The sequence below is a fragment of the Leuciscus leuciscus genome, assembly GCF_965113295.1.
Source record: "Leuciscus leuciscus genome assembly, chromosome: 15".
Lineage (NCBI taxonomy): Eukaryota > Metazoa > Chordata > Actinopteri > Cypriniformes > Leuciscidae > Leuciscus > Leuciscus leuciscus.
The window spans coordinates 36912171-36938174 of NC_138739.1; the positions used below are offsets into that span (position 1 = coordinate 36912171).

Sequence of the window (26004 nt, forward strand, 5' to 3'; positions counted from 1 at the left end):
TCCATGTGGTTTACCACTTTTACTGCTGAGCATGTCAGCGCACTTATAATAGAGAGAGACAAAAAATATTATATTACTATATATAAGCAAGATCTCCACTTAAAACAGTAACAGCAAAAAGCGTTACTATCATACACACACACTGCATATTTACATACAAAGCAGCAAACTCATAAATGGAAATGGAAATTAAAATCCACACATTTAAAAAATAATAACAGGAAATTTTAGTTTGTATAAAAAACAACAACAAAAAAAAATCATATGTAAGTACACTCTGTACTCATAAAGTGTATCACATCATACATTGGCTGTAGACAGTAGTGCTCTGCTCCTGACTAGGCCTGGTGTTACTGGAGCACATGAAGAAATCAACTTCAGCACACTGAAAGAGGACGATATTATATATGAATGGACATATACAGTATGATAGACATAATGTACAGTCAGCTGGTCATAAACATTTCAGATCATTTAATGAATCTTGTGCAGCTTGAAGTTTCACTGTAAGAATCTCCAGGATAATAGAGGACAAAATAAGATAACATATATTAATATTGAAGATCTTACCTGTGGATTATTTGAGTTTTGAGCCGCAGATTTTCCAGTTGCATTAATAAAGCTCTTCACCATTCCTGAAACAGCACTGAATATGAATATCACTGAATTCACACATTATAACAGTCCAAGAGCTGATTCACAGAGAGTGTGTTTTACTGTGAAAAATGTGAGATTCAGACCAGGGGAATGAGAAAAAGAGTCTAGAGAAATGTGTTTTTTTAAAGTTGAACTTTTTTAGGCCTTTTTAGAGCGCCATGTCTCGTACAAGAAAGAAGACAGACGTGAGCGCAACAGTTAAACACGTTTAGTAAGTGTTTACATTGAAAAACAATGCAAAAGTGTCCAGACAAAAAACAAGTGACCGGACAAAAACACGTTCTGTGTGAAACGGCTACATTTAGTAGATCTAGACTTTGTCACCTTGTAGTTCAATGACACTTTTACTGTAGTAAAACAAGTACAAACCTATTAATGCAATGGTCAGAAGCACATTTATCAGGATGAATATGATGGTCATATTTCTCCATGGTATCTGGTGTTGTGGAGCGTCTGTAATATTCTTATGGACAAAGTCTGTAAAAGGTTTGTAGTTCAATCTTTTAATTTCAGTCTTTAACAGAACAATGAAACTATTATTAATTCTTCATACAGTATATTCAATCTGGAATTCATCATGTGGTTTATAAAGACATGAAATGATAAATAACTCACCGATGTAGATTTTGGTGCCGTTGTTGAATTTTAGTGGTTCACTAGTTTTCACACAATAATAAACTCCTAATTCATCAATGGTGATATTTCTGATGAACAGACGACTGTTAGTTTTCACTGAGTATTTGTGTATAAAGCTGCTGTTTTCATATTCACCTCCTTCATATGTGTTATCATAAGTGCGTAAGATCAACACTGGAGGATCCGGTAATTTCAGTTCTCTTACGAGAGGTCTCTCGTACTGCGTAAGATATCTTACGCTAGGGGAAAATCCTTTTTCCGCGAGATATTGAAGCCAAAAATTATCCTTAATTTTGTAATAATGCAAAACGCGTTGCAGCAGCAATGCAGACATAGGCGAGACAGCTCGCGCGCCTATTGGCTGCTCTGCGGCAACTGCAGCAGCCTATCGAGCGAGGCCTGGCGTGACGTCAGACCCAATCAGGGCACTTCGCGCCCGCTGCGTCACGTCCCGCCGAAATGGGCGTGGTCTAGGCCTATAAATATCGCTCGCAGGCAGCTATTATCTGATTTTTCATCCTTCAAGCGAAGCACACGCATCGCTGGAGCTGGATTAGGAGCCGCGCCGTCGAGAGAGAGCACCTTCAGCGGGACGAGTCACTGAAGTCGCTGGCCGCGCCGCCTTCCTTGCCTTCCTGCTGCGCTTTCCGGCATTATATCCTTTCTCTGCTACTGTGTTTATGTATGTGTGTGTGCTCGCCGCCGCGACACACACTCCCATTGCACTAAAAGAGCTGGGCGTCTTTTTCAAGACGCCCCTTTTCCTGATCACGCAGCTCTCGCACTCGCTGACGGCGACTGCCCTCACTGCGAGTTAGGTACTGCCTATGGTGACTCTGAGGACTCACCTGGCATCCTTCTCCGAGACTGCTCCTCCGCCCCCCCCCCAACCCGCAAAGCTTGCCGGTTCGCCCGCTTGCCTTGCCTGCTTGGGGGACGATACCTGTTCTCCCTCTGTTCGAGCCGCGCACACCGCGCCGCTCACAGAGGATGTCAGGAGCGGGCGGTCACGGGGCTAGCTTTCTCTCTCCCTCTGTTCAAGCCGCGCAAACTGCGCCGCTCACAAGGGAGGCTGGAAGCGGACGGTCGGGGTTAGTTTTTCTTTACGTTATAAGAAAGCTACCCTGCCTTCTGCGCCCCATTCATGCGTCACTCACCGGCGAAAGGAGAAAGATGTGTTTTTTAGTCCCTCCGAGGATGGACTGACCTTCAATTTCTCATACATATTCCCAGTTCCCTGATCATGCGACTGGAAATATCAATATTGCAGCAGGCGAGCCTGTTTTAATACAAGCGCGCCTGCAAGCATACGCCGAAGAAAGCATGTGACGCTCTTATATGCTCGTGCAGCCGAAAACCTTTGCGTTCCCCCCCTGTGGCTCAGTGGCGGAATCATTGGTTTTTCTCACGAGAGACCGGAGTTCGAATCCCGGTCTAGCGGCAGTTAAAATTATGCCGCCAATGCTTCGCTCTGTCAGTTCCCTGAAAAGCGACTGCAGACGTGCATTTTGCAGCCAACGAGCGCGTTGCACAACCCGCTCGCCTGCACCCAAACACCGTTTCTATGGTTTCCGTGCGTCACTGGCGAAAGGAGAAAAGAGCGTTTTCTGGTCCCCCCGCGGATGGACCGACCTCCTCTTTCTCGTACATTTCTCATTCCCCTCTGAAGTTCGGGCGACTGGAAATGTCTGTATTGCAGTGAGCAAGCCTGTTGTAATACACGCATGCCTGCAAACAAACGCCAGCACGTTGACGCTCTCTTATAATACTCGCGCTAACTGAGTTACAATGTGTCTCCCCCTGTGGCCCAGTGGCAGACTCTCAGGTTTTTGCACGCGAGAGACCCGCGTTCGATCCCCGGGTCTACCGGCAGATAAAATTATGCCGTCAATGCTCGCTCTGTCAGTTCCCTGAAAAGGCGACTGCAGATGTGTATTTTGCAGCCAACGAGCGCGTTGTACAACCCGCTCGCCTGCACCCAAACACCGTTTCTATGGTGTTCCGTGCGTCACTGGCGTAAGGAAAAAAGGGAGTTTTTCTGGTCCCGCTGCGGACGGACCAACCTCCTTTTTCCTATACATTTCCCATTCCCCTCTGGAATTCAGGCGACTGGAAATGTCAATATTGCAGTGAACAAGCCTGTTGTAATGCACGCAGGCCTGCAATAAACGCCAGCATGTTGACGCTCTCTGTTTCTATGGCAACTTCTCGCTCGTTCAGTTCCAGTAAATGTGACTGTTCCAGTGTATCCTGCAGTAAACAAGTCGGTTCTGTCACCCGCTTGCCTGCACACAAACGCCGTTTTTACGGCTACCCAGATAAATCCCATAAGTGTGAATTTTTTCTGGTGTCCCGGCCACGGCCGATGGTGCTTTATGTGTAAGAAGAATGCCCACTGCCCAGTGCCCATCTCTACACACAAGCACAGCCCGTCACACAGGGCTCGCGCACATGAATCGGCTCAGACCGATTGCGCTTCAAACATGGTGAATGTGCCCACTAACACCACGTTATGCATGTCTCACGGTTTCTGTAAAAACGAAACCAACGTGCACTCGCTTCACGCAAGCGAACGATGCTTTCGGTGTGATAAATGTGCCCGCTGTCCCGCGCCCACATCCACACATAGACATGACAGTTCCCACGGGAACCGCCCAGCCCTCCCCCTCGCGGTTAACCACCGCAGAGGAGTCGAGCGCGGGCAATCTGCCCGCTGTCATCAGCGCGCCCCATGCCTCAAATGTCACGAGCGACACGCTTGTGTTACAGCACACCGAAGCTTCTCCATCGCTGAGCGAGCGGAGCGCGCTTCGTATTCGACCCCTAGCTATCCATGCAGACGCATGGGCAAAGCTACCCGGGGTTTCGAAGTGGGTGCTGAACATTATAGAAAGAGGCTATTCGCTGCAGTTTCGCCGACGCCCTCGCCGCTATGTGGCGCGCGTCGAGACCACGGTAAAAACAGAAGTAGCACATCTACTTCGAGCCGAGGTGACGAAACTATTGAGCAAAGGGGCCATAGAACCTCTCTCTCAAGATCAGAGCGAGGGAGGGCTATACAGCAGATACTTCCTGGTACCGAAAAAAAGACGGGGGTCTCAGACCCATACTAGATCTAAGGCAACTGAACAAAGTGCTTGTGAAGCGACAGTTCAGGATGCTCACGACCAGGCAAATCCTTGTGCAGATTCGCCAAGGAGATTGGTTTGTGTCAATAGATCTGAAAGACGCGTGTTTTCAAATACAGATAGCGTCACGTCACAGGCGATATTTGAGATTCGCCTTCGAGGGCCAGGCATATCAGTACACAGTCCTGCCGTTCGGTTTGTCCCTAGCACCCCGTACATTTACGAAGTGCATGGATGCGGCGCTCGCACCCCTCAGAATGAGAGGCATGCGAGTGCTGAACTATTTGGACGATTGGCTGATTATAGCGCAATCTCGCGCAGTGCTCATAGAACACACGACCATTTTACTCGATCACCTCGAGGATTTGGGTCTGAGTGTCAATTGGGCGAAGAGCTCCCTGTCACCCAGTCAGAAAATATCTTTCCTGGGCACAGAACTGGACTCACTATCCATGATAGCGCGACTATCACAACAGCGCGCGGTAGACATTCGACGCACAGCGAACTCTTTTCGCTGCGGCGCGTCTGTCCCGCTCAAGAGATTTCAGAAGATGCTAGGTCTCATGGCCTCAGCATCGTCAGTGCTCCAGCTGGGTCTGCTCCGCATGCGCCCGCTGCAGTTTTGGCTGAAAGCGCGAGTCCCACGCGAAGCGTGGGCACCCGGTTTGCTTCGCCTCAGGGTCAATCAGAAATGCGTTACAGCTCTGAAACCCTGGAAAGCGAACGACTGGTACCAATCAGGTGTAAGCCTGGGGACTTCCTCGAGGGTGAAAGTGGTGTCCACGGACGCGTCCACCTCGGGATGGGGAGCGCTGCTCGAGGGCAGACCGTTCTTCGGCCAGTGGTCAGAACGGGAGAAGCTCCTGCACATAAACTGCCTCGAAATGCTGGCAGTAGACAACGCACTGACGCGTTTTTGTCCCCAAATAAAAGGTCACCACGTCTTGGTCCGTTCGGACAACATGTCTGTGGTGTCCTACATAAATCGCCAGGGCGGCATCAGATCCGAGAAACTGTACAGGCTGGCAGAACGCCTCCTGGTATGGGCTCAGTGCAACCTGCGCTCGCTCAGAGCAGCGCACGTGCCAGGGATCATGAATATAGGACCAGACAGACTGTCCAGGAACAATGTTCCGGCAGGCGAATGGTCTCTACACCCACAGACAGTCCAACTGCTGTGGAAGAAATTCGGCAGAGCGGAAGTGGACCTGTTTGCGTCTCAAGAAAACGCTCACTGTCAAGAATTTTTCTCCAAGAGCAGGAGCGCGCTGGCCCATGTGTGGCCCCGCCGCCCGCTCTATGCTTTTCCCCCCGTCTCTCTCCTGCCTCAGGTGATAGAACGGATCAGGGAAGAAGGATGCTCAGTACTGCTGGTAGCACCGTTCTGGAAAAACCAACCTTGGTTCCCAGCCGTGATGCAGTTAGCAAGTACTGCCCCGTGGCCAGTACCAGTGAGGAGAGATCTCCTCTCACAGGCCCGCGGCTCGATCTGGCATCCTCACCCGGATCTATGGTCCCTTCATGTCTGGGCCATCAACGGGTACATGTTGGACTCCCTAAAGGAGTATTAAACACGATCACGCAGGCTAGAGCTCCGTCTACAAGACGACTCTATTCTTCGAAATGGTCAGTGTTTTCGGGCTGGTGCACAGCCCGTGGTGTGTCACCCACAAATTGTGATGTGACGGAGGTGCTTTCCTTCCTACAAGAGCTGTTGGATGGGGGCAGGGCCCCCTCCACGCTCAAAGTTTATGTGGCGGCTATAGCAGCGTTCTCAGAAACAACGCTTGGTCAGTCAATAGGAAGGAACGATTTAGTCATCCGCTTCCTTAAAGGAGCTAGGAGACTGAATCCTCCCAGACCTCCCTCAGTCCCCGTATGGGACCTTTCTACGGTTCTGGAAGCCATGAAAGGTGCGCCATTTGAGCCTTTACAGTCAATCGATTTGAAACACCTGTCTTTCAAAACGGTGTTTTTGCTGGCTCTCGCTTCGGTGAAGCGCATAGGGGATCTGTACGCGCTCTCTGTGAGCGCGGCGTGCATGGAGTTTGGGCCCAATGACTCAAAAGTTATACTCAAACCTAAGCACGGTTATGTTCCAAAATCCATCAACACACCGTTTAGGGCGCAGATTATCTCTCTGTCAGCCCTACCGGTCCCTGATGAGGAAAGAGACGCGAGCCTCCTTTGCCCAGTCAGGGCATTACGAGCTTATGTGTCTCGCTCGTCTGTTTTCAGACAGACGGAACAGCTCTTTGTTTCGTTTAGCGGACGTTCTAAGGGACTAGCCGCGTCGAAACAGAGCCTATCCAGATGGATAGTTGATGCTATAGCGCTGGCATACGCCTCCAAGGGCATGCAGTGCCCTTTGGGTGTCAGAGCGCATTCCACAAGAGGCATGGCCTCTTCGTGGGCTTGGTCGAGTGGGATTGCCTTGCAAGATATTTGTATGGCGGCAGGCTGGGCCTCCCCGTCTACATTTGTAAGGTTCTATAACCTAGAGGTTCCCGCCCTGCAGGCCAGGCTGCTGTCGGTCTAGACTACCAGTATTATCTGACCTGATGCGTTCAGCTCAGAATGCTGCGTTTACTGAGCACAGCTCAATTTTCGACAGTTTAAAGCTGGGCAAACTGTGTAAGACCCACATTTTTTTCCATCAGTTCAGGCCGTACCCCGCCCTGTCTGTATGATGAAATTTGCGTCCCTTCGACGCTACTTTATGTGGAAAGTGAGGCTGCACCCCTCCTTCTTCCCGGACTCTCTGTGAGTTCACTGAGTGATTGTGCACTATATGTACCCCGGGCTTTCGCCCTTGGGTCTTTGGTGTCAGATCTCAGCACGCACGGCGTTTTACACTGGGTCCCCTAGCGTAAGATATCTTACGCAGTACGAGAGACCTCTCGTAAGAGAACGTACTCGGTTACTAACGTAACCTCGGTTCTCTCTAGAAGAGGGACCGAGTACTGCGTATCTTGCCGTGCATGCACACGCTCTGGTTGCTTCGATGATGAAAAACCAGATAATAGCTGCCTGCGAGCGATATTTATAGGCCTAGACCACGCCCATTTCGGCGGGACGTGACGCAGCGGGCGCGAAGTGCCCTGATTGGGTCTGACGTCACGCCAGGCCTCGCTCGATAGGCTGCTGCAGTTGCCGCAGAGCAGCCAATAGGCGCGCGAGCTGTCTCGCCTATGTCTGCATTGCTGCTGCAACGCGTTTTGCATTATTACAAAATTAAGGATAATTTTTGGCTTCAATATCTCGCGGAAAAAGGATTTTCCCCTAGCGTAAGATATCTTACGCAGTACTCGGTCCCTCTTCTAGAGAGAACCGAGGTTACGTTAGTAACCGAGTACGTTTGTACCAGTAAATCTCCTTTATATCAAGATCACAGGTTATAATCACATCAGATCCTAAAGTTACTGGTATGTTTGTTAGACTCTCTGTGGCTTGATACAACATGAACAGATCTATGAGAGAAAGAAAAAAAAAAACACATTTATTAAGATATAAAATCAAAAGAAAACTGACTCAATCAAATATGACGTGAGAAACTCACAGATCTGCAGCTGTATGATCTTCATTGTCTGATCCAGGTGAATAATATCTGCTATATGTGATCATTCACACATCTCGAACTGTGAGCGGAAACACAAACCTCGACCACACAGACGAGAGGGGAAGTCAGAGCTGGCCTTCTCTGAGAACATCATCATTCTTAGTTGTTTAAATCAACAAGTCATTAGAAGATATAGTATGTGTTAATATGCCAGTGTGTTTTATTTAAATATACAAATGTTTATTTTGATTTGCTCCTTATTTAATTTTTTAAACACACACCCACACACACACACACACACACACACACACACACACACAACACACACACAACACATAACTTCTATATAACCATATAAAATTGTATTTATTTATTATTTGCTACCAGCACCAGGTGACATATCAGATTGAGCTTTAACTAAAATGTTAATTGTGAACATTGCTACTGTCAGTCCTACTCTTATGCTCATAAAAATAAAAATAAAGTAATCTTTGAAGATTTACCAGAGAAACGTTGGTCCCGTTTGCAGCCACAGACATGCTCCTCATGACAGCGAATATAAAAAGTCATTATACATAATTGTAATATATGTATTTATAATATACTATGGGAATTACTTAGCCTACATGGTATAAACTTAGATGTTAATATATCCTGAGGATGTACACACACACACACACACACACACACACACACACACGACAAAACTTTTGTCAGGAAATAGAGACTGGACAGGTGTAAGTGAATCCAGATAAACACTTTATTTTGGACACACAGCAGACACACTGTGATCTGGTGAGAAGCAGGTTACTGGTGATGAAGATAAGCAGAAAGATGATAAACACAGTCTTTTTCTTGTACAGATTGTCAGGTTGGCAGATGGACAGCAGGTTTGACGGAGCACACACCTCTGCAGCTTGACACAGGAACAAGTAATGCTGGTATTAATCCACAGGGATCTTCACAGGGAAACACGAGGAGAGAACACAGGCTAGATAATCTTGTAGCTGAACAGGAATCGTAGAGAAATCGTTTCCTAGTTCAAGGCCAGACGCTGAGTGAACTGAGGTGTGTGTGTGTGATTAGTGACAGGTGAGCGTGGTCCAGATTGGGCGGTTTTGAATTTGATTGTGCGGGTAAAAAAGGGTTTGGGCGGGTGGACAAAATTTGGGCTGGTTTGGGGTCAGTTCGGCAGTTTTCAAACATCTACATTTTAAAGTCTAATTGGTTAAAAAACTAAACTAAAGTGTGCATGTAGTCCACAAAATCAGTCATCATGACATTACTGTACACACACGCCCATGACATTACCGACGAGCACGCTCTTTTAGCCAATCAGCGATCAGCAGGCAGATGCGATTGAGCGTGATAAGTTACAGCTGTATATTCAAAGTGATCGCTAATGCCAAAGTGATATAGCCTACTATACAGTAAGTTGTATCAACAGTAAAGAGTGTATCTCACTAGATTAGAGTGAGCAACTCTAAAAACGCACACGTGGTGGGAGATATCGATGGTGACAAGGCCTATAACTCTGAGAGGAGAGCACAGTTGAATGACTTGAATTGTAGCCTATGTCCCTACATCCGAGCAGTTGTCAGAGGGCTACCAGACTCTCTCACATCCACCACTCAGCGATCCCTCTCACCAGCAGTGTTGCCAGATTGGGACGGTGATTTCCAGCCCAAAAGCTCACCAAAACCCGCCACTACAAGAAAAAAAAAAAAACGCCAGTAAATTTTACTGTCAAAATAATGTGATATAATTTCATTACCATGTCATTCAAGGTTGATCACCTTCTCCTTAACACTGTAAAGACCAAGGAGCTGGTGATTGATTACAGGAGGGAAAAGACTGACATCGCACCACTCATCATCAGCGGGGATCGGGTGGAGCAGTTGTCGGACTTCCGTTTTCTGGGTGTGTACATTGAGGAGGGTCTGACATGGAGCGTAAACAGTGTGAAGGTGCTAAAAAAGGCCCAACAACGACTACACTTCCTGAGGGTCCTCAGGAGAAACGACATCACTCAGAGACTGCTGTTATCCTTCTACAGGTGCTCCATAGAATCTATCTTAACATACTGCCTATGTGTGTGGTTTAGCAGCTGCACAGTAGCCCAGAAAAAGGCTTTCCAACGGGTCATTAACACGGCCCAGAAGATAGTCGGTTGCCCCCACAATGGATGACCTTCACAGTGCTCGCTGTGCTAAAAAAGCTCAGAGCATTATTAGAGACACTTTCCATCCCGGTCACTCCTTGTTTGAACTGTTGCCATCAGGCAGACGATACAGGACAATCAAATCAAGAACAAACAGACTTAAAAACAGTTGTTATCCAACAGCAATAACCACCCTCAATGCCATAAAAAAACATTCGTAAAACAATACTATATAGTCAGATTGTGCAATAACTATGACAGAATGAATGGTGGTATGTGTGTGCATCTCCAATAGGATGGGGAGGATGTGTTGATTATTAATGTTTTTTATTGATATTGATTTATTGATGCACTAACTGTCTGGCACTTTTTAAATTTCATGTACAGGTTACAATGACAATAAAGGACTATACTATACTATACTATAAGCACAATTTGTATTTCCTTAAAACAAAATAACGATGATAAAATAAATAAATTTACCAGGAAAACAGATCAAAACAGGGCAATAATTAAGGAGAATTAGCCAATATGATTAAAATGTCCAGGTGGACACTGTCAAAACGGCAATCAAGAAATGAACCGATGACTTTAATCCTCAGATGTACACATTCAGAACATAACGCAGAATTTAGCAGTGAAAACTGATTCATCGTTGACTCGAACCTTTTTCAGCAGCTGTCAGGGTCGAGTAGAGTGCAGTCTGGACGGTGTAAAAGTTGAAGATGTCTGGCTAGGCCAGTGAGCACATGACCATGGACAGGAGTCGTCCCATATTTGTTTTAAACAGTAATATTGTGAAATATTTATACAATTTAAAATAACTGTTTTCTATTTGAATATATTGTGATTTAAGTCATTCAACATTTTCTAAAACATTTGATGACGTGGAGAACAAAGTATTCTGAGCAAACATGCTTAGTTTCTTATGTTTTCTCAATTTATTATTTTCAAATTATATTTTTTATTTATTTATTTGTTACAACAAAGGTAGCTTCTGACCAAAAAGAAAGGCAATTATAATAATTGAATAATTAACAATTAGGGGCAGACATGGTGTCCTAGTGGTTGGGGAGTTGAACTGGTAACCCAAAGGTTGCTGGTTTGATTCCAGAACCGGTGGGAAATGACTGAGGTGCCCTTGAGCAAGGCACCTAACCCCTAATCGCTCCCCGGGCGCCACACAAAGGCTGCCCGCTGCTCTGGGTGTGTGTATCCACATTTGCTGTGTATGTGTTAACTACTCACTACTCTGCTCCTAATGTGTGTGCATTAACTTGGATGGGTTAAATGCAGAGGTCAAATTCCAAGTATGGGTTACCATCACGTGTTACTTTCACTTTCACATAATAGATGTATGAATTTCTGATGCTCAGGAGGGGTTGTCAGGTCTGGTCCTCAAGGTCCACTTTCCTGCAGAGTTTAGCTCAGTTTAGAATTTGCTCTTCTCCTCCCGAGCATCAGAAATTCATACATATATTATAATTGAATTTTTGGTATTATAACTCCTGCTCGAAACCATCAGCCATTTCAACTAAAAGATGAAGGCTGTCATATTAATGTTGCCCACTAGATGCCGGGAATCCGGTTAGAGCAGGCTGCGGGTGAAATATCCAAGGCTATTTTTAAAATAACAAATAATGTTTATTGTTTATAATATTTTATTTACATAATTTCTGCATTTTAAAAGTGTGTTGGAGGGTTGGAACTGAAGTCGAGGACAGTAGGACAGTAGCTCTTCAGTAGCTCTCCAGGAGCAGGGTTGGAGAACCCTGCAGTAGAGACTCCAAAATATGAAATGGGAACATGGGAACCCCTGCTCTACCACAGCAGTGGGTGGAAGAAATAACCACAACGATTATGATTTGTATAGACAAGGGGTCTCCAACCCTGCTACCGTCCTGCAGACTTCAATTTTCAACCCTGCTCCAACAAACCTGTCTGTAATTATCAAGCAACCCTGAACACTCATTCACTATTCCCTACGCTAGTCCAATAATACTGTTCACTTGAAGGAGTGAATGAAAAGGAGTGAGTGAATTCGAACAGCCGTTGAGCGTACATCGATTGCGGGGCATGTGGAAGAGAGTGAATGAGTGCATTGAATAACCACTATGAATGGTTGTCCCCTCCTTATTTGAGGGTATAGAGGGTTATTTCGGATTCAGCCCTTGATTAACTGGTTCAGGGCAGTTTAATGCTAAACTAAGTGTGTTTAAGGATGGAGCTAAACTCTTGAGGACACTGGCCCTCCAGGACAGTGTTTGGTGACCCCTGTTTAAGAAGTATACAGTATCTGAGGTTTGTCAGACGTAGGATTACTTTGGGTGCCACCATTCATGGGTGTGGAAAGGAAAGAGGAGGTGGATAATTTGTTGAGAGATCATAATCCTCTCATATCGTGTATTTGAGATTCATCCTTAAATCAGAAAACACGTATACAACTAAAATGTTCCGCATAGAAAAGATAAAGATTTCACCTGATTGAAGTATTCATAAAATTGGGGGTCATCTATCTATTACTTCAGGTTTCCTTTTCTTTTTTCTGTTTCTTATTCATTTTTCAGTCCAGTATGTGGTGGGAATGCAATCCGGATTGATTATGAAGTTAATACAACAATATGTGAAAAGTAGATGGAAGAAACAATGGGAGGAAGAAAGAACAGGAAGATGGCTTTATAACATCCAGATAAATGAAGGAGAAACTGTAGACCACGTTATAATGAAATGGCCAATGTATAATGAATGGAGAATGTTGATTTTAAAAGAATTAAGATGAAATTTTAGCCTAGGCTACTTGAAAAACAGGCTATAAAGGAACTAATATGATGAATCTTTTTATTTTTTTAATGCTGATTTAGATTAAATGGCCTCTGCTGGCATTTGTGATAATCCATGATAAGTTTGTTTATACATTTCTGAATGTATTTTAATAGTGTTGTTCACTAAAACAATATGATTACTTTTGATACTTTATTTGAACCAATTATTATTGCCTCATTGTTATATGAATTTATGTCAAAGGCTATTGCTCACTAAGATCTTTATGACCCAAAAATATGTATTTTGTGATTAAAAGCCTATTTTCCAGTCATTTATTTTGTCAGTGTAGATTTCTTGAAAATAATAGGCTATTAAAATACTTTCTTGTCGCCTTCACCTGAAAACTATATTGCATAAAGTTTGATATTGTGAGTTAGTATTCGCCCATTGTATGGTCAAGTGCAAGTACAATTCCATCAATATATACCGAAGATATCAAAAGTAAAAATCAGAATGTCACATTCCAGAATATTGTTGCTAGATTATTACTAAAGTTAACGTCTCGGTTACATATGGTAACCCTCGTTCCCTGAGGGAGGGAACGGAGACGTACGTCGTGGTGAACGACGAATAGGAATCTCGCTAGAGAGGCCAATCTACTTCGAGTGAAACTAAACGGGCCAATGCATATTGGCGTGCAATCATTTGCATCAGCTGTGCAGCCTCGCAGCGCGGGTATTTAACGAGCAGCTGGTGCGATTGCACTTCAGTTTTTTGCTGAGGAGCCGAGCCGGTGAGCTGGCTGCCCCGGCGGGTCGCAGCAGATGTGGCGACGGGACGTACGTCTCCGTTCCCTCCCTCAGGGAACGAGGGTTACCATATGTAACCGAGACGTTCCCTATCGTTCGGTCACTACGACGTACGTCGTGGTGAACGACGAATAGGAATCCCTACCAAAGTGCCACAGCTGCTGCACCCCATCCAGCGCCCTGAGCAAGCCTCTACACCTTCTTGCCTGGAAGGACGATAGGAGAGGGCTTACACCGAGAGTATCCTTCACTGTTGTTCCGTGATAACCCATACAGTGAGATTATTGGATAACACTGGGAAAGCGTGCCCGAACTGAGGGAGGGGAACGCTGCGGGAGCCACAATCTTAAGAAGAGTTATGTGGGAATAAACATATGGACTAACCCAAGGGTTGTACTGCATATGAATAGTGGGTGACTTAGCCCAAGGGAAGACACGGGCTTCCGTTTAGGAGCAGCCGTGGAAGATATACACATATGGGATCCCCGTAGGGTCACACATATGGGACCCAGCCTAGACCCGGTTCTCAAGGATTCAGCGGATAAAGGCCTGGCACCGGACGCTCCGCCACGTCCGGGCCGAGGGTGTTTGGAGGACTCGACAGGCTTTGACTCTGGAGCAATAAGGGTGCACAGTAGGGTGCAGCAAGCCGACAGAGCCGGTACTCACAGTGCTTCTACCCCTTTAGGGTGAGAACATGGGAGGACACGGGCTCTACAGGTAGGCTATAGTATCTAGCGAACGTGTTAGGTGTCGCCCAGCCCGCAGCTCTACAGATATCTGTTAGCGAGGCGCCACGTGCCAGCGCCCAGGAGGATGCAACGCCTCTCGTGGAGTGTGCATGCAACCTGAGCGGGCAGGGCACGCCTTGAGCTTGGTAAGCCAAGGCGATGGCATCCACTATCCAGTGGGCCATCCTCTGCTTGGAGACAGCCTTCCCTTTCTGCTGGCCTCCGTAACAGACAAAGAGCTGGTCTGAGGTCCTGACGCCTTGAGTTCTGTCCATATACATACGCAGAGCGCGAACGGGACAGAGCAAAGCCAGGGCTGGGTCTGCCTCCTCCAGGGGCAGCGCTTGCAGGTTCACTACCTGATCTCTAAAGGGAGTGGTAGGAACCTTGGGCACATAGCCAGGCCGGGGTCTCAGTACAACATGGTTGTCACCCGGCCCGAACTCTAGGCACGATTCGTCGACCGAAAATGCTTGCAGGTCCCCTACCCTCTTGATCGAGGTCAGTGCAATCAGCAGCAAAGTCTTCAAGGAGAGAAGCTTTAAGTCTGCTGACTGCAAAGGCTCAAAGGGAGCATCCTGGAGTGCTCGGAGCACTAGGGAAAGGTCCCAAGAGGGTATGGAGGGGGGACGAGGAGGATTTAATCGTCTCGCCCCCCTAAGGAACCTGACGACCAGGTCGTGCTTTCCAACTGTTTTGCCATCTATGTGGTCATGATAAGCTGAAATAGCGGCAGCGTGTACTTTGAGGGTGGAGGGAAACAGCCTTCGTTCCAACCCTTGCTGCAAGGAAAGCACTGACCTTATCGAACATCTTCGGGGGTCCTCTCTGCGAGAGGAACACCACTCGACGAACAGGTTCCACTTCAAGGCGTACGCACGTCTCGAAGACGGCGCTCGCGCAGAAGTGATGATGTTAAGTACCTCTGAGGGTAAGTCACCTAGAACCTCCGCGTCCCACCAGGGACCAGACATGGAGTTTCCAGAGGTCCAGACGCGGGTGCCATAGGGTGCCCCGTCTCTGAGTCAGAAGATCCTTCCTCAGAGGAATGGGCTAGGGAGGGACTGTTACGAGGAGCATGAGTTCTGGGAACCAAGTCCGGGTGGGCCAATAGGGAGCCACCAGAAGGACCTGCTCCTCGTCCTCCCTGACTTTGCACGGAGTCTGTGCAAGTAGGCTCACTGGGGAAAACGCATTTTTGCGAAGGCCCCGGGGCCAGCTGTGAGCCAGTGCAACCGTGCCGAGTGTTCCCTCGGTCAGGGAGTGAAACAGCTGGCAGTGGGAGGTGTCTGAGGAGGCAAACAGGTCTACCTGAGCCTCCCCGAACTCTCTCCAAATCAGCTGAACCACCTGGGGGTGGAGTCGCCATTCTCCCGAAGCACAGCTCGTGATAGCTCGTCGGCCACACGGTTGAGCACACCGGGGACATACATGGCTAGAAGCGACCTCAGATGCTTCTGACTCCAGAGGAGGAGATGGCGGGCGAGTTGCGACATGAGACGGGAGCGTAGACAACCTTGTCGGTTGATGTACGCAACGGTCACAGTGTTGTCCGTACGGACCAGCACGTCTCTGCCCTGAAGCGGCTTTTTTAAGCGGCTCAGAGTGAGACGTGCTGCAAGCAACTCAAGGCAGTTGATGTGCCAATGCAGTTGGGGGTCCGTCCGCACCCCTGACACTGCATGCCCGTTTTACGTGGCACCCCAGCCGGTGGGAGAGGCATCTGTGAAACCACAGCATGCCTGGACACCTGTTCCAAGGGGACTCCTGCCCGAAGGAACGAGGGGTCTGACCACGGACTGAAGGACTGGCGGCACTCCGGTGTGATTGTCACCCTGTGAGTGCCGTGATGCCACGCCCATCTCGGGACTCGGCCGAAAAGCCAGTGCTGAAGCGGTCTCATATGGAGCAGTCCAAGCGGGGTCACCGCTGCTGCCATATGCCCCAGGAGCCTCTGAAAGAATTTCAGTGGGACCGCCGTCCTGCCTTTGAATGTGTTCAAGCAGTTCAACACCAACTGAGCGCGCTGCTCTGTGAGGCGCTCTGTCTGAGTGACCGAATCCAACTCCATACCGAGAAAAGAGATCCTCTGCACGGGGGCGAGTTTGCTCTTTTCCCGGTTGACCTGAAGGCCCAGCTGGCTGAGGTGCCTGAGCACGAGGTCCCTGTGTTCGCATAACTGATCTCGAGAGTGTGCCAGTATGAGCCAGTCGTCGAGACAGTTGAGGATGCGAACGCCCTGTTCTCTCATGGGAACAAGGGCCCCCTCTGTGACTTTCGTGAAGACACGGGTAGACAGGGACAGGCCGAAGGGCAGGACCTTGTACTGATATGCTCGACCCTCGAACGCAAGCACAGAACGGCCTGTGTTGGGGAAGAATCGAGACATGAAAGTACGCGTCCATCAGGTCGATCGCTGCAAACCAATCTCGGGGACGGGTGCATTCGAAAATGCGTTTCTGCGTGAGCATTTTGAACGGTAGCTTTTGAAGGCTCCGATTCAAAACTAGCAGGTCCAAGATCGGTCGTAACCCACCACCTTTCTTGGGTACAATGAAGTAGGGACTGTAGTGCCCTGACCTCATATCGGCTGGAGGGACCGGCTCTATCACGTCCTTCGCCAGTAGGACTGCGATCTCCGCGCACAAGACATGGGCATCGGCTGCTCTCACTGTAGTGGAGTGGATGGCCCGAAACTTGCGGGGACGCCGGGCGAACTGAATCGCATAGCCGAGCCTGATGGTCCGAATGAGCCAGCGAGACGGACTGGGGAGCACTAGCCAGGCTCGCAGAGACCGTACAAGCGGGACCAAGGGGACCGTAGGCGTACCCGGAGTGGGGTAGCGAGGTGGAACACAGGGGCTCGGCTTGGGAGGCTCTCTCTGGGAGGCGGCCCGTAGCGGAGTCTGAGTGTGTCGTGCAACACTTACCCGGTTCCACGAGGCAGGAGGTGCAGGAGGTGGCTTGGTTGCGTTCTCGAACCGCACACTGTTGCCTGCTGGCGATAGAAGAGGCGGATGAGAGTGGTGAGGATTCTCTCCTCCCACTGCTCTCCTGGCCCTTTTCAGACCCAGGGATGGAAGAACTGCTCTTTTTTTTCTTTTTTTTTTTTGGAATTTAGGTACCACTGTGACTCCAGTGGTGGAACACTCAAAAGATTCGTTCCCCGGCCCTCACCGGGTGAAAGCAGCTCCACCCATCTCCGGGTCACCCATCTCAGAGGTGATTGTTTCACCGACCACTTAAACAGTGGCTGAGACGGGCGGTGTCATCCTCCTGCAGCGGACACAGTAGAGCAGGCTGTGCCGGAGTGTGTGTTTTTTTTTTTTTTTGTGCAGGGGATGACACCCTTGGCGACGAGTAGACTGAGGGGCGGCCCACGAGGCACTCTGGTGGTACGTCGGGGAAAGCGCTTCAGTCTGCTGCTAACTGCGGAGAACTGCTGGGCCAATTCTCAACAGTGTCGCCGAAAAGGCCACCTTGTGAGATGGGAGCATCGAGAAAGCGTACTTTGACGACGTCTCGCACCTCTGCAAGGACAGCCAGGGGCGTTTCTGGACCACCAAGGTGGACATCGTCTGGCCGAGGGCCTGCGCTGTGACTTGAACACGGTCAGTCGACAAGCGCAGCTCAACTCCGGCTTAGAACTACCCTCGTGCAATAAGAGTGCCTTGGCCTCGCATGCAGGGCAGAGGTGGCTCGCCAGAGGCACAGCCACCCCACCATCGAGGGTAGCGAGAGAGGTGAAAACTTATGCAGAATTTGGCACTTTTGGCGTTCCATATTTTGGCACCAATATAGCTCCATACTCCTAAGTTTTCAATGCACATCCGAGAAAGACCCGGGAAAGCATGGCTGTCAGTTCTGAATCTGATTCAGCATAAGCACACACACTATTACAGTGGGAACTCAGCATACCCTCATTTCCAGAACAAAACAGGCCCTCTCTCCGATGCAGCAATCGACATCTGCCCTCAGCTGGAGCCCTGAATGAAACGCTAGGTTCCTCCAATTTTGAAGGACCAGCAATCCCATCCAGAAGCTGCACAACTTGTGATGCGCTAGAGAGGGAGGGGCCCTAGGGGGTTGGTTCCCCGAAGGAGAAGCCCTCAGCTCTCAGATCACCCAAGCCATTCTACTGAAGTAGACCTCTCCTGGTGGCCACCAGGGAGGGCGCTACAACGGAGAATAGACAAGGAGACCGCGCACCTAGAGCGCCGAGCGAGCGCTGGGTTGCCGTGACAACCCGCGCTGCAGCCCGGCAGCTCGACGGCACACGACACGCTGAGGAGCGAGAGATCCGTCGGGTTTTCCCCGCGGAAGCTCTCGCCGATCTCCACGGTCCCCCAGAGTGTCGAGCAGACCTGCAGCTGTGCTTTTTACACACAAGCAGCGGCTGGCCAACAACAGAGGGGACTCAAACTTTCCGGAGAAAGAAGAGTTGACCGGCGTGTCGACGTGGTCATGTTCCCGTGCGAGAACATGAACCACCCACAAACACAGTCTCACATGTTTCCCAGGCATGCGAGACAGTGATCGTGGCCGTCAGTGAGGACAGGAAACGACCGCAACCAGAAACACACGGGTGGAATGTCATCTTTAGAAAGACGCAACTCACACCCATGTAAGCTCTTTCAGGGAAATACTCTCCTTGGTACTGAAGCACGCAGGGGAACGGTCGCAGCGGACACAGACAGGAATGCAACCTGTCGTGCGCTGTCTCCCTTCACGGCGGTCTTTACCAGCCATAAGAACGGCTATTCAGCACTCTTGGCGCACCGTTACCAGCTGTGAAAACAGCTTTTTTGTTTTGCTCAGTAACACAAAAACAAAAGAGAGAAAAAGAAAGTCGACCCCGCTGCTGCGCTGTATCGCCCGCACCAGACACGAGAGATCATCTTGAAGAGCTTGCTCGTTGTTTGATCACTCAGTAGATTAAACAGCATCGAAACGCTCGGCTCCGAAGCAAAAAGCTGAAGTGCAATCGCACCAGCTGCTCGTTAAATACCCGCGCTGCGAGGCTGCACAGCTGATGCAAATGATTGCACGCCAATATGCATTGGCCCGTTTAGTTTCACTCGAAGTAGATTGGCCTCTCTAGCGAGATTCCTATTCGTCGTTCACCACGACGTACGTCGTAGTGACCGAACGATAGGGAACTAAAGTTATCATGAGCACTGTTATGTTTGAAGCGGATGTCATAACAAATGTCAGTAGACCGGGAAGATTTCACTCAAAAATCCATAAGATCTTACTTTCATGCTGTGGAAATACAAACAGGAAGACACATCGAGTGCAACTCTGAAAAGAGACGGGGCTTCATAAGTTTGCCTCTTAAGAACAGTGATTTTACTGATAATACATAAAATACATTTACAACGCAGTAAAATAAATGATGAACGCATGATAAAGGTCTTTAAATATGTTTTAATATGACCTAAATTTAGCAAATAGACAGTTTTAAAGCACACTCAGTGAACAGACAAAGGTTCACAACACAACGGAAATGCAACTTGGTTTGATTTTGTACATTTATAGCCAATTTAGTCAATATAGTCAATGTTTTTGATTTATTGTCAGTAAATGTTTTTTTGAAATCATGGTTTTCTTGCTCAACACTGCCCTCTTGTGGTCAGGAGGCATTTCCTTTGTGCTGTGGCTTCATTTTTTTGTTTCAACAGAAATAAACAAATTACAAAAGCATAGAACAAAGCCAGCAGGAAACATGAAAACATTATTCCTGGTCACATATTTCTGATTGATTATGAAAATGAAAATCTCACATGCATAACTGGGTATTATGTTTTTAATATTTACTTGCCCCTAAACAGCACATACATTGCTGTATACATCAAGATCAAGCTCTCAGTCACACTGTTGGCCTGAATATCAGAACATATCCATAATTATAACCATATTTATAAGCTTTATACTTTAACAAAGAGAAAGACATTGTTTTACATTATATTTTCATGTAACATATCAGTGTTTGTGTTGAGTCTTGAGGTTGTTCGAAATCCATATCTTGAAGATTTTGTAGGTCTGTGTCTTGAAATTGTTTCAAGTCGTCTCCGTTTCTTGCATGAACAAACACCTTTAATAATCCTTAAAAGTGAATTCAGATTTAACATTAAATTAGTAACTCAGACAAAAACATGATTTATTCGCCCACATTTCAGGTTTTGTTCTTTCTGTAATATAACAATTATAGTCACTATAAAGAGCTGTAACTGCAAGAGCTGTTAAAATATTCTTTAAACATTTTTAAAATAGCATACTGATATTATAGTGTAATTCAAGAGCACAATGTCCACGTTTGTAGAAAACCAAAGAGCTCACCTATGATCACAATGATCAGACCACTGTATGATTCTGGATCTCTGGAGTTGGTACTGTGTAATCATTGAAGGGGTTTAATATTAATATTTAATATTGTTTTGTCTAACAATGATTAAATGTTAAGCTTGATGATCACTGAATGTTCACTCACCAGTGATGTGTAGTCTGGTGCCGTCGCTGTATTTTGGAGGAGCGTCTGTGGTCACACAGTAATAATCTCCTAAATCATCAATAGTGACATTATTTATGAACAGGCGATGTTTACTTTGCACTGAATATTTCTGCCTAAAAGCTTTACTGAAGTAAAAGAGAGCTGACGTTGTGGAAGAGAGTAATATGACAACCGGAGAATCTGGAAGTTTCAGTAAAAACCAATAAACCTCATTTACATCAAAATCACAGTTTATCGTCACATTTTGACCCAAATCTGTTAGTTGATCTGTTAAAGTCTCCGAAGCTTCACACCATATGAGCAAATCTGTGGAATAAACACAACACACACATAATATGGATTATTATTATGTCATTAAACATTATAAATTATCTTATAAAGTACAATAAACTCACAGAGGTAAAGCTGCACAATCTTCATGATGTTAAACACTTGTTTCTTTCACACAACAGTAGAGATGTAACTTTACCTCAGAGCTTTCAAATGAATAGTGTGATTAACCACAATCAAGAGGAAGTTAAAGGCAGGTTTGCTCTCGCCACACGTTTAGTTTTGTTGTTGATTTGTTCAAAACTCAACCCTTGACCTATATATATAATCTCTTGTCTTTTTAAAAATATATATTTATCTCTAATTCACTGGCAGCAAAATGACCCAAGACACTGAGAACAGCCCACATTTTCTTTCTTCAGTGTCTTACAAACACAGATATGATATTTTCTTCAACTGTTTCTCGTTCTTACCCTTGATTATTAACTCATAAGTTTAGAGGAGGTTTTTAGTTTCTGTCTCTTGACAGAATTATCCACTAATTCACCATAAACAATATTTATCCTCGAAGCAAATGAGTACTCTATGTATTTTAATTAATCTGGATTGAATTTCTTTTTGCCTAGTACTTGGTACTTCTAGAAAATAGTAGGAAGTGTGAAACTTATTTCTAACATTTGTTATACAATTTATTAATCTTTGTTAATGTCAGTTAATAGAAATTCAGCTGTTCATTGTTAGTTCATGTTAGCAGGTTCATTAAATAATATTAACAGATACAGCTTGTGTTTTTAATAATGTACTTCAATAAAAATTCAATTAGCATGAACTACAATTAATATCTGCTTTATTGTTAGTTCATGATAACTAATGAGGTTAACTTTAACAAATGGAACATAATTGTGAAGTGTTGGTGTTTGATGTCATGTTCACTTGGTTAAAGTTTAAACCTCTAGATGCAGCATGTGTGTGTGATCGTGTTGTTCATCAAGTGACCAAACCAGTGGAACATCATTTGCACGAAACCATGCTTGTGTTAACCACAGAACAGAAAACTGTGCAAAAGTTAGATGTTTTTAAACATGTGCAAAAATATTAAAAACAATTAATATGCATGAAAAAAAAAAAAACCATCTTTAGATTTATTGACATTTGTTTTCTTGACTTCAAGCTTTGTCAAATGTCTGTAAAACATCACTCATGTTTCAGCCCCAAGAAAGCTCATCATCCATGTGGTTTACAACTTTCACTGCTGAGCATGTCAGCGCACTTATAATAGAGAGAGAAAAAAAATATTATATTACTATATATAAGCAAGATCTCCACTTAAAACAGTAACAGCAAAAAGCGTTACTATCATACACACACACTGAATATTTACATACAAAGCAGCAAACTCATAAATGGAAATGGAAATTAAAATCCACACATTTAAAAAATAATAACAGGAAATTTTAGTTTGTATAAAAAAAAACAACAAAAAAAAACATTTGTAGGCACACTTTGTATTCATAAAGTGTATCACATCATACATTGGCTGTAGACAGTAGTGCTCTGCTCCTGACTAGGCCTGGTGTTACTGGAGCACATGAAGAAATCAACTTCAGCACACTGAAAGAGGACGATATTATATATGAATGGACATATACAGTATGATAGACATAATGTACAGTCAGCTGGTCATAAACATTTCAGATCATTTAATGAATCTTGTGCAGCTTGAAGTTGCACTGTAAGAATCTCCAGGATAATAGAGGACAAAATAAGATAACATATTAATATTGAAGATCTTACCTGAGGATTATTTGAGTTTTGAGCCGCAGATTTTCCAGTTGCATTAATAAAGCTCTTCACCATTCCTGAAACAGCACTGAATATGAATATCACTGAATTCACACATTATAACAGTGCAAGAGCTGATTCACAGAGAGTGTGTTTTACTGTGAAAAATGTGAGATTCAGGCCAGGAGAATGAGAAAAGAGTCTAGAGAAATGTGTTTTTTAAAAGTTGAACTTTTTTAGCCATTTTTAGAGCGCCGTGTCTCGTACAAGAAAGAAGACAGACGTGAGCGCAGCAGTTAAACACGTTTAGTAAGTGTTTACATTGAAAAACAATGCAAAAGTGTCCAGACAAAAAACAAGTGACCGGACAAAAACACGATCTGTGTGAAACGGCTACATTTAGTAGATCTAGACTCTGTTTTCTTGTAGTTCAATGACACTTTTACTGTAGTAAAACAAGTACAAACCTATTAATGCAATGGTCAGAAGCACATTCAGCAGGATGAATATGATGGTCAGATTTCTCCATGGTATCTGGTGTTGTGGAGCGTCTGTAATATTATTTTGGACAAAGTCTGTAAAAGGTTTGTAGTTCAATCTTTATTCAGTTTCAGTCTTTAACAGAACAATAAAACTATTATTAGTTCTTCATACAGTATATTCAATATGGAATCCATCATGTGGTTTATAAAGACATGAAATGATAAATAACTCACCGCTGATGTAGATTTTGGTGCCGTTGTTGAATTTTAGTGGTTTACTAGTTTTCACACAATAATAAACTCCTAATTCATCAATGGTGATATTTCTGATGAACAGACAACTGTTAGTTTTCACTGAGTATTTGTGTATAAAGATGCTGTTTTCATAGTCACCTCCTTCATATGTGCTATCATAAGTGCGTAAGATCAACACTGGAGGATCCGGTAATTTCAGTTTGTACCAGTAAATCTCCTTTATATCAAGATCACAGGTTATATTCACATCAGATCCTAAAGTTACTGGTATGTTTGTTAGACTCTCTGTGGCTTGATACAACATGAACAGATCTATGAGAGAAAGAAAAACACATTTATTAAGATATAAAATCAAAAGAAAACTGAGTAAATCAAATGTGACATGAGAAACTCACAGATCTGCAGCTGTATGATCTTCATTGTCTGATCCAGATGAATAATATCTGCTATATGTGATCATTCACACATCTCGTACTGTGAGCGGAAACACAAACCTCGACCACACAGACGAGAGGGGAAGTCAGAGCTGGCCTTCTCTGAGGACATCATCATTCTTAGTTGTTTAAATCAAGTCATTAGAAGATATAGTATGTGTTAATATGCCAGTGTGTTTTATTTGAATATACAGATGTGTGAATTATGATCTGCTCCTCAAAAAAACACATAATCATATAAAATATTATTTATTTATTATTTGCTACCAGCACCAGGTGACATATCAGATTGAGACTCAAGACTCATGCTTAAAGAAAACATCTGACGATATCTTGATGAACAAATCAATAAATGTGCACGTCTGACTGGCTGTTTGTTCAGATGTTTAGTGGAAAAACAAACACGTGTGGAGTTTCCACATTTTCATAATGCAAGAGTTTTGTCTCAGAATTTAGTTTAATTTAAATATATTGTGAGGTTTGCTTATATTGTTAATAGTGAACCAGTCCTGCATGTTGATAATCAATTCAATTTATAAATTTGCATTGCAATTCATATCTCTACCACATGATGTCCCTGTACACTTTTGTAGAGACTTGAATCAAGAAAGAGGCATTTACCTGAAATATGTCCAGGACAGCCTAATATTGTGAAAGATCAGTCAATCTAGTAATCATTTATTTGTTGGTTTATCTGTCAGGTTTTATTGATTTTTAATATTCATCCAGGTTTTATTTATTACAACGTTTGTGTTTAGAACAACTCAATGTATTCATACAGCCTTTTATCTAAGGATTGTTCATTCACATATATTCTTGTGCACTCTTGAATGACTGTTGCGTTGCTGGATTACATCTTGAATCCATGCAAAAAATCTCTTTGACTAAACATCCATCGAATCTGAAATATCTAAAAATCTAATCTAATCTTTAAAGATTCACCAGAGAAACAAACACACACTCCGGTCCCGTATGCAGCCACAGGCATGCTCCTCATGACACAGCGAAGGGAAAGGATGCATTTGATAGTTTTAACTCTCAGACTGAGCAAAACATCTTTCATCTGGAGAATTCTCAGCTGAATCGCGATGACTCAGTGCTGTTCGTGTTTCAGGGCCTCTCTCTTAAGTCTTTTGAAACACAGCCAGCAAGAGTAACAAATAGAAATTCCCTTCCCTCCATATGCTGTTTTATACATCACACTGGAGGCTGGAAAATACAACTATTAAAGACGAATATTTTGGTATGCTTTGCCCTTACAGCATCGATATACTTATTTGGCTGATACGTGTTGCTGCATATAGGCACCAATGAAATGCTTGCGAATGCCTTTAGATTGCAAAAACACAAGAATTTAAGTTCTTATAAGACTGCACTGGGACTGCAATAATATGTTCGACTGCAATAATCACGGACTTGGAATGAATAGATGAGATTATGAATCTGATTAAGGCAATGCATGGACGACTTGCTCAGCGGGTCAGGAGAATCCGCAACACCCACAATGACCATTAAGACGCCTCGGAGAATGCGGCAGGTTGCCGTTCGCGTCACCATGGTTACCTCATGTCCGGAATGTTTATTCAGTTCTCACAGGATCCGGGTGTTAGCAGACAATCACCTTTACATCTAAAAATAAACAATGAAACGGAGTTTATGCATCAGTGGCTCGGGAAAAAACTACAGATTTTAAGTGGCTCGTAGAACATCATGTGCTTTTTTAACTTATTAACTTATTATTCATATTTATAATGATAATTATATGTAATACTAACAATATTAACTGTAATTATATTAAAAATAATGTTTATTTTATTTATTATTAT

The 26004-nt window shown here is 45.0% G+C and overlaps 1 protein-coding gene and 2 long non-coding RNA genes across 4 annotated transcripts in view; 1 reads left to right on the forward strand and 2 right to left on the reverse strand.

The window, feature by feature from the left end:
- LOC309475245 overlaps positions 1-20115 on the forward strand; it is a 271995-nt gene extending 251880 nt beyond the window's left edge. The window contains exon 2 of the long non-coding RNA XR_014197570.1: positions 19903-20115. This is a non-coding gene — a long non-coding RNA (uncharacterized lncRNA). The remainder of the gene's footprint in view (positions 1-19902) is intronic.
- Positions 1-24418, reverse strand: LOC309475221 (uncharacterized protein). 2 transcript variants are annotated; one of them, XM_082137940.1, is made up of 5 exons: positions 24140-24418; positions 23724-24056; positions 1027-1134; positions 571-635; positions 1-385 (listed from the first exon to the last, which is right to left on the reverse strand). In XM_082137940.1, exons 1-5 carry the CDS (start codon positions 24162-24164, stop codon positions 296-298), a joined length of 621 nt encoding a protein of 206 aa, XP_081994066.1. In that variant the 5' UTR covers positions 24165-24418; the 3' UTR covers positions 1-295. The 2 variants fall into 2 exon arrangements, with proteins under 2 accessions (XP_081994066.1, XP_081994067.1); XM_082137941.1 differs by lacking the exons at positions 1-385; positions 571-635; positions 1027-1134 and adding exons at positions 22409-22836; positions 23020-23084; positions 23475-23582.
- Positions 20807-21397, reverse strand: LOC309475256. Its single transcript, XR_014197584.1, has 3 exons — positions 21351-21397; positions 20935-21261; positions 20807-20836 (listed from the first exon to the last, which is right to left on the reverse strand). It is a non-coding gene; the product is annotated as an uncharacterized lncRNA (long non-coding RNA).
- Positions 24419-26004: the final 1586 nt, after the last annotated feature.

What these genes read in the sequence shown, in the direction of transcription:
- LOC309475221 (XM_082137940.1), bottom strand. Translation starts at nt 24,164, where the DNA reads ATGAAGATCATACAGCTGCAGATCT. An exon ending in CACCAAAATCTACATCAGCG is followed by an intron (nt 1,135 to 23,723) that starts GTGAGTTATTTA and finishes AACCTTTTACAG; the next exon opens with ACTTTGTCCATAAGAATATT. An exon ending in AAAACTCAAATAATCCACAG is followed by an intron (nt 386 to 570) that starts GTAAGATCTTCA and finishes GTCCTCTTTCAG; the next exon opens with TGTGCTGAAGTTGATTTCTT.